This window comes from Tenebrio molitor, chromosome 8, assembly GCF_963966145.1.
Source record: "Tenebrio molitor chromosome 8, icTenMoli1.1, whole genome shotgun sequence".
Lineage (NCBI taxonomy): Eukaryota > Metazoa > Arthropoda > Insecta > Coleoptera > Tenebrionidae > Tenebrio > Tenebrio molitor.
Window position 1 is genome coordinate 11,571,448 of NC_091053.1, and position 14,853 is coordinate 11,586,300.

General features: G+C 32.9%; 1 protein-coding gene across 1 annotated transcript; it reads right to left on the reverse strand.

The window, feature by feature from the left end:
• Window positions 1–3,998: 3,998 nt before the first annotated feature.
• On the reverse strand, window positions 3,999–12,749 carry LOC138137118 (cGMP-dependent protein kinase 1-like). The gene is made up of 4 exons (XM_069056403.1): window positions 11,811–12,749; window positions 9,831–10,238; window positions 4,417–4,815; window positions 3,999–4,369 (listed from the first exon to the last, which is right to left on the reverse strand). The coding sequence occupies exons 1-4, from the start codon at window positions 11,876–11,878 to the stop codon at window positions 4,234–4,236; spliced, it is 1,011 nt and encodes a 336-aa protein (XP_068912504.1). The 5' UTR covers window positions 11,879–12,749; the 3' UTR covers window positions 3,999–4,233.
• Window positions 12,750–14,853: the final 2,104 nt, after the last annotated feature.

The window sequence follows — 14,853 nt, forward strand, 5'->3', positions numbered from 1 at the left end:
TCTGCTATTGCCTAAAATGCCTCTAGTTTTTTTCTATCAGCTCTAGTTTTTGAGTTACAAATAACCCATACTTTTGTTAGTGCAAGCAGATTTTTCTCTTTCAATCGTGAAGCTAACGATTCAGAGACTTGTTTTGAGAGGTTCAATTCTCTTGCGAGATCAGTGTTGCATTTCTGTTACATCCAACTGTACCCACGAAGATCTGGACGGGTGGTTACACCCCCACCCTCATTTTTCGTAGAACTAGGTAATATATAAGATGTAAAATTTGTAAATAGTAGAGACTTAGACTTAGATAGAAGATTTAGATTAGAAACCAGTAAGAGACAAATAAAGCGCTCAACAAAAGTGATAGTAATTTTTTCTCTCGCAACAAGACAAGAATGAAGACGTCTAGCACAAAACGTCCAATTCTGTCGCAACAACCCAACACAAAACAAAAGGTTACAGTCCTAACAATCATCGAGCTTGTTTTGTGAAAATCGTTGAGGTGTTGATGGTGAATAGTCAAATTTAGAATCGTTTTCTGATCTTGTTTCTGAAAAATCGTCATCTACTGAAGTTTGTAAAATTTGCTGAGCAGTGAAAGGAATCGACGGAACTGAAACATCATCTGAATGTTATGTGGGAAGCTTTACAGACGTAGGAGCACTTGGATATTCCCATTTATGGCAATTTTTTTATTTATACCCTTCACATTGAAACTGCAAAAATAACAATCATCTAGATGATTTTTGGGTTCTCGCCATATTGCTGGAATTCCAAATTTAAAGGTACTTCTTTTACCTTAGTTCCACAGTCTTAAGTATTCGACACACGATTTACATACACAATTAGGAGCCCACGACTTGTTATTTTTATCCAAAGGCATGGCAAAGTACAAAAAGTAGGCACTTAAAACAAAACACACACTGTCACATACGTAGCAGAAATGTTGCGGATCGTTGAAGCAAAACCTTCTTGAAGAACTCATTCCAACTGCACTTCCGTTAATAGTCGTACACAGTGATCACTGATCAGTGATCAAAATATACCAAAACATTATGTGAAGTAATATTCGAAAAAATCACAAAAACTAGAGCTGTTGATAAGATTCTGACGGCAGATATAAAAAAAGAGCCTAAAAAGCTTTCATATTCAGCCATTAAATTTGCGGCAACAGACAAAAAGTGAAATTTTGTAAACTAATGATTATACCTAACGTGAATCTCAGGTTATTAAAAAGGTTTATAATTAGAGCAGGACATGTCTTTGGCCATATGTTTGGTAACATTGAATATAAAACTTCTTAATTTGATGAAAGTCGCAGCGATGTGTAATCTGCAAAATTTTAGGCTAGATGTGGTTTCTATGTTAAAGGCATTAAATACACACCAAGACAATTTTAAAATCATAGAAAATGTTGAAAATGTTGACCACCTTCATCAATACATTTTAAAACTCTACGATGAAAATTTCTCATCACATTTTCCAACATCATCGGATTATTGTTCATTTCCATTATTTTATGCTGAATTATCTGCTGTAAGTCGACCAAATTTGCCACAGATGTTTGAAAAGTACAATTTTTTATGTAAGGCCATAGGAAAAAGTCGCACGGTGTCAAATCACAGGACCGTGGACGCCAAGGAATTTCTGCATTTCGACTAATTATCCGATCATCAAAAAATTCTCTTAACAGGTCTAAAGTTTGTATTGTACAGTGAGGAGTTGCTCCTGTTGAAAATAAAAATTGTGAATTCGATATATCTTTGGGCAGTCAGTGTACCTTACAAAAACGAAATTTAATATTCTAAACAAAACAAACCTTTGCTTTATGTTACCTTGAAAAAAAAAATTGGTCCAATTATTCGTCTTTGACTAATTACTGCAAAAACACCAATTTTATCATGTGGATTTTCAGTACTCCATATTCTGAAGTATGAAACCATGATTCGTCTGAGAAGATAATCTGTGAAAACTCCACATTATTGCCTATGTTGTCGACAAGCCAATTGCAAAAATTTAATCTTCTTGAATAATCTGCTGGCTTCAATTCTTGCACTGCTATGACACAGTAGGGGTAGAGATGTAAATTCTTGTGCAGCATTCTGTGCGTTGTTCCAACAGAGAAATTAATTTGCTGACTTAATTGTCGGATTGATGTTTTTGGTGCATTTTCCATTATTTCTTGAGCATTAGCAACAATTTCGTCTGTACGTTTTCGAACTCCTCCACTGCCTGGTTTTCGCAAGACACTACCAGTTTCGCGAAACACATTTACAGCTCTGTTTTGTTAAACTGCACGTAATCCACAGCAAAATTTGGAAATTCAGCTTGAAATTCTTCTAAACAATTTTGCACCGAATAAATCCAAACTCCCTCGACTTTGGTGTCGTTTCGAAAATAACTTTCGATTAAAAAAATTTTATGTTCCAGGGTGAGATACAAAAAGCGATTGTCGTTTACCTACTTGTGAATGCAAAAAAAGAAACTCAACTGAAATAGTATATTGTTATATAAGTGAGGAAAGGGATGCATTGCTAAACGAGAATGACAATTGGATCACGAGCGGTAGCGAGTTGATCTAATCATTCAAGTTTAGCAATGGACCTTTCCTCACGTATATAACATACTATTTTTTCCAACGTCAAGAGCTTTCGGTTTATCTTGCATAGGTATTATCAATTTATTACTTTCTGCAAATCAACATAGAAGTAAAATTTGAAAATCACGTTTCCATGCTCACAGTAAACAATAAAATTTAATTAATGAATGTCAAGTCGTGTTTTTACCAAAACTTGAAAATTACTCAGAATTTACTAAACAAATAGTGATGGAAGTAGAAGATAGTGTTGTAAATTTACCAAATCCAGAAGCAGCGAAGTACAGCTTGACCAGAATAGCTTGGCGTATGAGATGCGCACAAGAGGAAACGAGCGAGTCTCTGTAAGACAAGGATATGGCTATGGTTGTAGGTACGGTACACTCAATGAAGCAAATCTGCTCAAAACAGCCCGGACATGCTGTTCCCTTGAAGCTTGAAGCGCTGATTTTCGCCCGTTAGTACACGATCTAAACACTTCCAGACCCAACAGAACAGACAAGTGCGCTCCGCTAATGGGAGGGATTTCAGTCCACTGCGTCACTCGCCAAGCTGTTCTGGTCGACCTGTAGGTATCTTTGGAATTATTACCTATAAAATCTCGAGCACGCTACGGAAAGGAATACAATGCGTTACTGAGATGGAGACAAGTAGTAAGAAGCGCTAGTTTGGCGTCAACGTCAAGCTCTGTACCGACACGTTATTTAGAAAAAATAAATCAGGAACATTTGGAGTTTTAATTCGTGTAAAAAATTGTACATTTAATTTCTATAATACTGATAAAAAAGTTAAGTATCTTTGTAAGTGCTAATTGTTAATAAAGAATTCTTACAAATGTATATATATATGTATATTTGAACGTTATTTTAAAGAAAGTATGTACATACCTAAATGGGGATCAATTTTTTTTTTACTTTCCCCACTAGTGAGGGAAGTGATTTACTTTCCTCACATGTGATGCAAACGCCTACTTTCATCTCTAAATTGAGTGATGGAAATGTCATTTTCAGACTTGACGTTGGAAAAAAGACGTTACACTAACAAATCTGAGCAAAACACAACTGACATCTGTCAAAGAAGGCATCATCCCTTTTTCGCTCTATCTTCTTTCATCCTAAAGTCGTAGCCAACTTGATGAACAATTCAATTGAACACCCGTTACTTTACGATGAAGCCAGATTCAAAAGTCAACTGGATGTAACTCATTTTTAAACATATGGTATTTTGAAACACGCCATGTTTGTCTGGATACAGGTTACAGTTTATGTTGGTTAAAACGTTGTTGTATCGACTTAGTTCGAAATAAATTAATCAAAAGTGAAATTTACGTGGTTTTCAAATTTTATTTACAAAAAATAACAATATAATAAAAACAAACAATATATTTGAAAACAAATTAAAGCTTATAGTCCGGTTGTTGAATTTGTGAAGTGATCACGCTCTGCTCACGTGCATAACAATAAAGTCACTGTTACAAGAGAATACAACTGACTTCAGTCTTGCAAGCGTCGTCCCATATGTCTAAATGCACGCGAGGATCACAAGATTTTTTACTCGTACTCCGCAGCTTAGACAACCAGACTATAGTAATTTGACATTTTTTCATTTGCCTTCTAAAACGGACAAACCCAAGGGGACGCTCCTCGATCCTACATCAAAAAATTTGTCGGAAAATCTGCAACTCCCTCTTGAATTTTTCTAATCACAGGAAAGTGGACTCCGGGCACGAGTGGCGATTTCACGGTCCCGGCAGCTAGTCCCTTCCAATCAAATCTTTCAAACAACCTAAAAATACTATTAAATCGAGAACAAACCGACTCGAGATGACTTACTTGTGATGTCTAATTTCCCGACCTCTGCTCCTATAACCTAGTCGCTTTTCCGGAACTGACGCACAGAGAGATGTTACGAGATCAACGATCGTTGGTGTGAGCGATTTCTGAAATTGAACAGTCTTGATTCCGGCAATCGCTTGTTTGAAAATCTTCATTATGTCGTTGGATTTGTAAGGTGGTGCTCCTGTTGCACATTCATAAATGAAAATGCCCAAAGACCAATAGTCGACGCTGAAGTCGTGACCCAAGTTCATAATTACTTCTGGCGCCATGTAGTCAGGGGTGCCACACATTGTCCATGTCTTTATGTTGGCAGTTAATTGTTGTGCGCAGCCAAAATCGCACAGTTTGAGGTAGCCCTGCTGATCTAGAACCGCGTTACCTGGTTTCAAATCCCTGAAAGATTATTGCAAATTAATTATTATTATTGCAAATATTCGGCATAAATCGTACTGCAATTTATTGAGAATAGTGGAGATTTTTTACAATGGAAAATAAAATATAGACATCAGTAACATAATTTTAAAGTATCGTGTTATGTTTAGATATTTCTTTTAATTCTTAATAGACTGCTATACTTCGTTCACTTAAGCTATACAGTCACATCACGTGATTTTCGCCTGGTTGCTGTGTATGAAACTAAATAGAGATGCAACGATAATAAACAGAGAACATAGGCAAAAATACGCTGACACGTTTATTTCCCGAATGATTGGATGGTACCGTTGTACAATTAATTTAACACATTTATTCCCAACAATGCGTAAACGCAACATTTTCCAAATCATTGCAAAAAAGTTTATTTCATTTTATTAATTTCTCAAAAATTTTGGAAAAAAATAATAAATCTGGCACAGTCATTATAACACTCAAACGGGTTTCGAAAAGGAATTCTTTTCGATACCAGTTTCAGGAACATTTACTTAAATTTTTAATGTTACTGACAGTGAGTAGTGGCTACATTATTTCACACTTTAAATTCAAAACTTGCAATTGTTCGTCTAGTTACCAGTATTACCAACCCTTTATATTTGTCAAATATAATTTTCCTAGCATTACATTTTGATTTTTTTTTAATTTACAATTTAAAATAGGAGCAAAATAGAAAAAATATTTTAGGTTCCTGCTCACAGTCCAGAAATAAAGCTTTGCCAATGGCAACTTACATACCTGATATACATACCTAACGTGGAATAGGTATATACATTTTGTCGGTTATATGCCTAACTTGACATCTGTCTAATAAATGTTTTATTAATAAATAAAAAATCCGCGCATAAAATCTTGTATATTACACGTCCAGAACTATTTTGCGAGCTTTCGTACAGTTAGGGACACGGAATTTCGGGCATCAGTTTTCTGTCACTTCAAAAAATTGCGATGTAAATCACTCTTTATTGTCAATGTGACATTCAAAAGTCAAATTTTGAAATTTATTTTCTGTTCACGTCAATCATTGCAAAAAAGTTTATTTCATTTTATTAATTTCTCAAAAATTTTGGAAAAAAATAATAAATCTGGCACAGTCATTATAACACTCAAACGGGTTTCGAAAAGGAATTCTTTTCGATACCAGTTTCAGGAACATTTACTTAAATTTTTAATGTTACTGACAGTGAGTAGTGGCTACATTATTTTACACTTTAAATTCAAAACTTGCAATTGTTCGTCTAGTTACCAGTATTACCAACCCTTTATATTTGTCAAATATAATTTTCCTAGCATTACATTTTGATTTTTTTTTAATTTACAATTTAAAATAGGAGCAAAATAGAAAAAATATTTTAGGTTCCTGCTCACAGTCCAGAAATAAAGCTTTGCCAATGGCAACTTACATACCTGATATACATACCTAACGTGGAATAGGTATATACATTTTGTCGGTTATATGCCTAACTTGACATCTGTCTAATAAATGTTTTATTAATAAATAAAAAATCCGCGCATAAAATCTTGTATATTACACGTCCAGAACTATTTTGCGAGCTTTCGTACAGTTAGGGACACGGAATTTCGGGCATCAGTTTTCTGTCACTTCAAAAAATTGCGATGTAAATCACTCTTTATTGTCAATGTGACATTCAAAAGTCAAATTTTGAAATTTATTTTCTGTTCACGTCAATCGCATGTCAGTCAAAATCGTCGCAAACGGTAAAATTGAGGTTAATAATGTAAAGCCTATTTTACATTTTTTTACAGTACATTGTCAGTGTTGCCCGAAATTCCGTGTCTCGAACTGTACCTACTTGGAATACTCATCTGCGCCTCGTACTGCAAATCGTACTTATGCTCGCAAACGTGCAGTTTCGAGTCTTGTGATACAAATAACTAGTAGGTACATACTATTATACTCGTTTTAAAAGCCATTTTGTCGCACTTGTTTGTTTTATAGCTGCGGTCTTCGTGTTCTAAAGAAAGCGTGCGACAAAATGGTGTCTACTATTACGATTCCTTATTTTCTTATATACAGTGCGTTTATAAAGTTCGGAATAAAGTCAATAAAACTATAATTTCTGCAACAAATCCTCGAAGAGGTTGAAGTTTAAAACGTGCATATTCTTCAGTACTTTACTTATGTTGATATCTTTTGATCTCGTAATTATGGCGTCATTAATATATTTTTTAAATAAAAACCCCTTCTTTTTTCTTCTTTTTCTGATAGGCTTTCCTACTAGCTAAACGATGAATGAAAAAAAAAATTATACTTTACATAACAATTTTTTTGAGAAAATGACAAATTATATTTCAAAAATATAATTTAAAATACCAAAATGTAGACGAAGTGGTTCCTTTTGTTTCCGATACTGAATACCTGAATCATTATTTTTTCAAGAACCACCGTAAAGTTAAGGTAATTTAAGTCCGAGATCCACTGACAGATATTCCAAGTATAATCCAAGTAGGTACCGTCGATGGACAAATAAAACTGGGACAAAAATGACAGTCACATAAGTCAAAATTTACAAATTTGCATCGTTTAATTACGGCTTTATCACAAATAGGTTAAGTTTAGTATGACATATTATATAGAGACTGACAAATATATTGACAATTCAATGGTCTGATTTACATTGATTAAATTTTAAGTGTCCCAGTTTTATTTGTCCACCGACCGTACCTATTACCGTTGACTAAGATATTCTGAACATTGAAAAGAGCTTATGATACGAATGCACAGAAAAATACCTAAAACTATTTCAAAGAATAACGTTTCACAATACTGGGTGCGCCAAAATTCGCGGAACAGCTTAGCAGTATCTTTTTGAGTAGTCATTAAAATATCAGGTAAAAATTAAAAAAAAGTCAATCTTCTTTTTTGTAGAAGATATGGACCTATTTGTTACACTAAATGTAGCAACATGTAAAAACATTCCTCGGAGAGTTTTTTCTATCAATCGGAACAATTTTTAACATTATTTCAAAATTTAACAACCACGGATGCGTCGAGTATAAATTGTTTGCATAGCAAATACTCTCAATGCATTGACCTGCGTTTTTTAAAACTGAACATAGGGCTAGGTATGTACAGAGTTAAAAAAAGCTCCCTGTATGTATTCCAATAGTCTGCAAATATTTCATTTTTGTTGTTTCCATAGAAATGAGAGAGAAAAATCAAAGCCATGTTGCCGTATGTTGTTTGAGGTAAAACGGACATAAAATTACTATTTGGAAATGCTAGAAATAATGAAAAAAATAATTGCAAACCTGATTACAATCGTTCAAAATTATAATGCCACTGGCTAGTAAAAGACAAACAGTCAAAATTTTTTTAATATTTAAAATAAACGAGATGAAAGCAGCACCTTTTGAGCCCCCATATCTTCAAATCTAAGAGGTATAGAATTTTTTAATTATTTTTCTCATTATCCTCTAACATAAGTTGATATTGCCCCGTTGAGTTGTTCCGTGAATTTTGGGGCACCCAGTATGAATTGATGCTGTAAATTAAAACCGACAAATGTAATCATTTGCAATAGTTTAAAAAAGTCTTAACTTTGATTACCATTGATTTTAGGAATTCTTTTAACACGAATAATTTTGTCGAAGTTCAATAAACGTTAGCTTTATTTTTTACTTTCTTGTAATGGTTAACTTTGTATTTTTTGTTTAAATTTTCCAAAAAAAGTCATTTGTTTTGTTTATACTGTTTATACATATATTTTCTATCTAAGACCCTAGCCAAATGTGAAAAATTAAACCTCTGATGTCCATATTTATTCAGCTTTAATTCCAAAAAACTTGTATTTCCAAAATTAAGGTTGAAATTGAAAATCATCATGTAAATATAATTAACTTCATAGTCATTAACTATAATTTAACTAACCAAGTGAAACTGAGACGATTGCTTCTTGTTTGAATTTCTTGGAATGTTTTTTGTATTTTTTGTACAATTTGTAAATTAATAAGTATTATTTTTTATATCTAGCTTGGTGTATTCTGAAGAGTAATGAATGGTTTTAAATTAAACAATTGTTTTTTCTACTCTTGACAATTAATGAATTAAATGATTTGTGTAGCTGATTCATTTTATAATACCGCGTAAGCAACAAAAACTGTTTCAGTTGGCAATAAAACATTTTACTAGAAATTGGAAATAATATGAATTGTACCTATTTTCCCTTTGTTTTATTTATTTGACATAAGTTTCAAATTTAAACATGTTGATTTTTGTAATTTTTTATTGATAAAATGGTTTTCTCGTTCAATAATGACACAAAAGTCATCAATTTTATTGTAAAACAGTAATTACTGCTCACGTGGTAAAATTATCAACAACTACATAAATATTTTAAAGTTATTGAAAAGTAGCCGATTTCAGCATCATTTACACAAATCTTGTCCCCAAATTAGCAAGTTCTTAACAATATTTTGAAAATTTAGAGATGTAACAAAATATTTAAGAAGTAGTAGGGCTCTGAAGTCACGATTTCCCTATTTACTTATACATATATTTTAATAACGAATGAGCAGTTGCAACGGCGACATTTCGATTCGGTACTTTTTAGCAGTGATTTTTGTAATTTGCAAGTGAAACAAAATATTTACAGAAAACCTAGAGCCTTAAAATTGCGATTTCTGTAAAAATAAGCAAGTTCAACCACAAAATTGAGAGTCGGAACGTTTTAACAGTAGTTTGTGTAATTTGGAGGTGAAACAAAATATTTAGAAAAGAACTAGCCCCTCAAAATAACGATTTCTGTATTTACATTTCAGTTACAAATGAGCAAAGTCAAAGTTGCTATCCTCAAATTTTTATCAGTTGCAAAATTAGAATATCGTATGTTACGCCACTGAAGTCTATTTCTTGGACAAGGGCGGAGCCTCTTCAGGTGCTGATCACGTGGAACTTTGTGGTACGCACGTGATTTTCTCTATTGCTCAAGTGAACGGATTATATTTTAGTAACTTACCTATGAACGATGTTATGCGAATGCAAATAGACCAATGCTTCCACCATGCAGGCAGTAAAAAAAGTGACGGCAGCAGTATCGAAACCCTTTTTAGGTAACGCCGAACTCAAGCTGCCCCCCAAGCAGCACTCCATCAACAAGCTTACAGAGTCGTCGTTTTCAAACATTTTTAACATCTTGACAACGAAGTTGCATTTCACACCGCTCATAATGTTTTTTTCTTGGCGCAGCTTTTTGTGTTGGTTTTTATCGACGGGACGTTTTTTGATGTGCTTTAATGCAAACAACTGTTTTGGGTCATTTCTGACCTGTACGAGGTCAACTCTACCATAACTGCCATTTCCCAACATTGACACTTCTTTTAAATCCGATAAATGTAAAATCCTTATTTTCAGAAACTTTCTAAAACTGGTAAAAACACAATTAAAAATATATTCTTAAATAATGTATAATGTCTCAGCTAAGACTTTCCAGCCTAATATCTCGGTTATTTGCCAACGGATTTTTATGAAATTTAAAATGCAGATATTTTAGATCGTGAAAGTTCAATTAGTAATAATAAAATTACCTTAAGTTAAAAAATGTAATTTTAACACATATAGCCTTTATCGAAAATTATGCGCGATTATTATTAGATTGTTAAACATTAAAAAATAGGGGTCTACACAAACAATTAAGTAAATCACTTGTCTGATTCTACGAAAAGATTAGATTTTCTCGTTAAAAATTTAATGTAAAAGTTGAAGGTATTTGAGCAGTTACCTTTTGAAACAATTGAAGATTAATTGCCAAGCAACATTTTGTACACTCTTTAAAGTCTGTCAAAATTGGGCGCGCTTTATTAGAGATGTCAAATTGTAAAAACTTATTGAAAATACTCTAACAATAGACTACAATGGCAGAAATTTCAATATTGTTGAAAAAAAAAATTTTGCCTATAGAGAGCGTCGTAAGAACTTCAGTGACACAGTTCGTTTTCTCGTGGAACACTATCCAAATGTAGGCTTTACAAAATGTAAGGTTAAGAGAGTCGTCAATTTATTTGAAGGCACAGGAAGCGTACGTGAACTAAATTACCTTGTTAAAATATCCCGATCATGTTTTAGTCCTTTATGGAAGAATTAAAGCATCCAGTATAATAAATTACGTCCAAATGTTGTCTTTAACTTTGTAAGTGTTTGTAAGGTTAGTAAGATAAACGTCAAATATGTCACCTGTGCTTCTGCGAAAAGGGCTGACCAAAGTTCTGCAAAATTGCGCGTTTGTTTCATACGCGTCTAAGTTTTTGCATTTGCAGCCACGTTTAACATAGTTTTTTGATTTTTTCTTGCAAACCAGACGTCTTTCAAAGACGAGTTTTTCCCTATAGGATTTTTTATTGACGATAATTTTTTTATGTAAATCTTAATTGATTCAACATTCTAAAAAGGCATGTAAAAATTACTTGGGTGATTGCATTAATGGGATTTTATTCTTTACCGTCTAAAAATCTGCATTTGAAATTTCACAAAAATCCGCTGGAAAATAACTGAGTTATTAGGCTTGAAAGTCTTAGCTGAGACACCTGTATAGTGTGGAAACTACTTATGGAATAAATTCGGTAATTTTAAAACGAATGATATTTTTGTAAAACGGTAAAACAGGTCAACTTTTATTTTAAAGTGCGCTGGTTTTAAATTACTGCACCTATTAGTGACGTTATCTCCTTCAGGGCTGTAACGTCATATTAAGCATTTTTTAAATATAATTATAATTATACATCAAAAGATATCGTGTAGGATTTGTTACAAAAGCTGTTAAGAGTAGGACTATCCAAAAACTATAACAAAAATCATTGCATTTAAAAAAATGAGTGTGACTTTATAGCTCAAAAATGGATGACGTCATGACAAATGTTTTGCAATTACTGAATTAACTCTACAAGTAGTTTCCACACAGTATATGGTATACGAAAAAATGTAGATAGAAAATAGTTTTTACCTTTCACACTTTCGTTGAAAGTAAGTATTTTGGCTTGAGCCATTCCTCTTGCCGATAGCGGAGCCCATGTCTTCACTGGTCTTAACTAACCGAACAACTGTCTGAAGAAACAATTTTGCAAATCTTATCCATGTTTACCTTCTTGAGGCTAGCGTACCTAGACTGGGTACGAGGGTAAATATTTTTGGAAAATGATAATTACATGCGGTCCCTTGCTTTATCACATCTTTCTTCTACGAAATATTTACCTGGCAATACATTAATTTTTAAATTTCTGTAAATTGGTTATTTATCCAATAATCATTACTCGTTAAAGAGTCAAATTATTAAATGCTACTTTTGATCACTAAGAAATACTGTTGCAATTAAATTATGTAGTTTTTAGATTGTTTCAAATCTTACGTTGGCCACATTGTAATGTTTATATTTCACAAATTTGAAATTTAGAACCAATTTGAAATTTTGGACGTTGCCGCTTGAATTTGTCGTAAATAGGTATGTCGTTGATTGTCCATTCCTTCTTGAGAAAATTCCGTTTAATGTCTTACGCAGAGATACACGCAACTTCGTAACTTCTAACATTCTATCTGAAATTTTCTCGAATTGACCTCCTCAACTACTCTCCAATCTACAGAATGTGTTCCATAAGTAATAGTTATGGGAACAACCTGGATATCTTCAGTTCTAATATCTCAAGCATAAAGAAGCTGTTTATTAACTTACTCGACCTGGATTAAGGGTGCAGTCTCTCTGTAATCTTCGCTTGTTAAATCCATCCCGTAATTGGCTAGGCTGTTGGATGGAAATCTAATAATAATAATGATAATAATAATATGTATAAGCATAACAGAGCAGACATTATAATTTTAAATAAACAACAAAAGCAAGCATATCTTTTAGATATAGCTGTTCCAAATTCACATAATATAACACAGACATATAACACAAAAATTAATAAATATTTAGAGCTCTCCGTTGCTATGAGAAATCTTTGGTGTTTAGAAAAAAATTCGATTTTACCACTTGTAATTTAAGCAACGGGAATAGTACCGCAATCTCTTTTTAAAAATTCTGAATTTAGATAACACATTGGTGGTTGAAATTCAAAAAGGTATATTATTATACTCACATCACATCGTGAGGAAGTTCCTTAACATTGACACAGAACATAATACACAACAAAGTCAAAATGCGGAGGCGAGACGCCGGTAATTATGTTGATAAGCACTGCACTATTACTTGTATTACTTGATAGTAATATCCGTAATAGTGTATGTACTCCGGCAAAATTGCCGTGCCGCCGGGTGGAGGTGAGATACGAAAAATATGTTGGTGGTAGAATTATAAACTATTCACACGGTTGGTGAACAAGATTTATTTAAACAAAAATGTTTAAATAATTAAAATTTGTGGATTTTTTTACTGAATAGACAATTAAAAATATTGACATATAACTACAGCAACGGCCATAAAACAAGAATAAATATTCTTCCATTTTTTTTTTAAGTAAAGCCAGAGCCGGAGAAGTTGTTCTAAATGGCGCTAGGAAAAAGGGGTCGAGAAAAATATAGCAATGAAAAGTATTATTATTTTTAATTATTACATTATTACATTAATTGTTAAAGTTAGAATTAAAGTAAGGATAAAATTTGTGTGCCTGTCTTGTTTTCTTTCTTTCCTACTTTCCTTCCGTTCACGATAACGTCTTCAAAAATTTATGTTTCTTTGCATAAAATTTTTAGTCTCGGGTACGACTCCAGGACCTGGTTGTGGTGCCAATCGGATCAGCGACTTTGGAAATATGTATACGCAATTTTATTCAGTTTTCTTTCGTTCACTTTGCTTCATTCGCTGTATTTTTTGCAAAAATATATCGATTTATAATTCTTTTCTTGCAAAATGTTCATGAGAGGGAGGACGCACCTGTAACGATATTGAATTGGATTAAAAATGTCTTTATTCAAAGATAAAATAAAATATAAAATTGATAATGGAGACGAGGTTAAGCGCAATGCTACTCAACTCAATCTCAAAAAAAAAACAAAGAAACAAAAAAGTACATAATCGTACCGGGTATCAACCACCAAACCTGGCCATAGGCACATTTAAAATTACACATACTTATTTAAAAAATATATGAACTGCTATGAAATATACAGTGTGGAAAGTTTAACTGGAATAAAATTCGTAACTTGGATATACTTAGGTAATTTTTGTAAAAAAAAAAACCGAAACAAGTCGATTTTTGTTTTTCCTTGCCTTCATTTTGGCATAAGTATATGGTTTTTGCGTATCTGCTTCCGGAAGTTCGCAACCACCCCTAACTTTTTTTTTCAAATGGAAGGGTATGCCAAATGACACCTCGTTTGAAAGGTTACTTAGCAAGGAATACAACGCACTATTTGTTTCCTGAATATATTCAAAGCCTACGTGCTAAAAATTAAAAACCCATTTTATAAGTTGAAGATAATTTAATGCAACAAATGTTCAAAATGGACACTGTTTCTTTCTTGGCAAATTGCAGATCGGTAGTAACATTCATTCCTTATGTTTTGTAACATTTCCGGTGCGATTTACCTCATTTCACGCCTAAAACACAACAGTATTTTTTTTATTTGAACATGACTGTACAATACCGCACAAAAAATTTCGTCCACAACTGACATTCCACTCACGTATGCTGTAAAGTAGCCTTTAGGAACGAATAACCTCACTTCACATGTTAACATGTGTCAATCAAATTGTGTCTATGTGCTTATGATGAGTGACAGTAATAAATTTCAAATTTTAATTTGCAAACCTATAGGTATAAGTACATACTAGATCTAGATACAGATAAAGATAATCTAGGATGAATCTATCTAGATACAGATGATAGCTAAACTTCCAATTTTTTATCTAAACTCGGTACAGGTTGCAAAGACACACTTGTCATTTGCAACAGCATTTTTTTCATATTTCTGAACCAAATAAAGGCACAAAGGGACCAGAAAATCATAGTTTGGGTTGAATATTTTCCATATAAGTACAGTTTTAAAGTAAT

Excerpts from the sequence above, each read along its gene's own strand:
- LOC138137118 (XM_069056403.1), bottom strand. The coding sequence starts at position 11,878 with ATGGGCTCCGCTATCGGCAAGAGGAATGGCTCAAGCCAAAATACTTAC. Across the intron at positions 10,239-11,810 it reads TTTCAACGAAAGTGTGAAAG|TTTTAGAAAGTTTCTGAAAA; the intron begins GTAAAAACTATT and ends TGTTTTTACCAG. Across the intron at positions 4,370-4,416 it reads CGGGAAATTAGACATCACAA|GTTGTTTGAAAGATTTGATT; the intron begins GTAAGTCATCTC and ends TAGTATTTTTAG.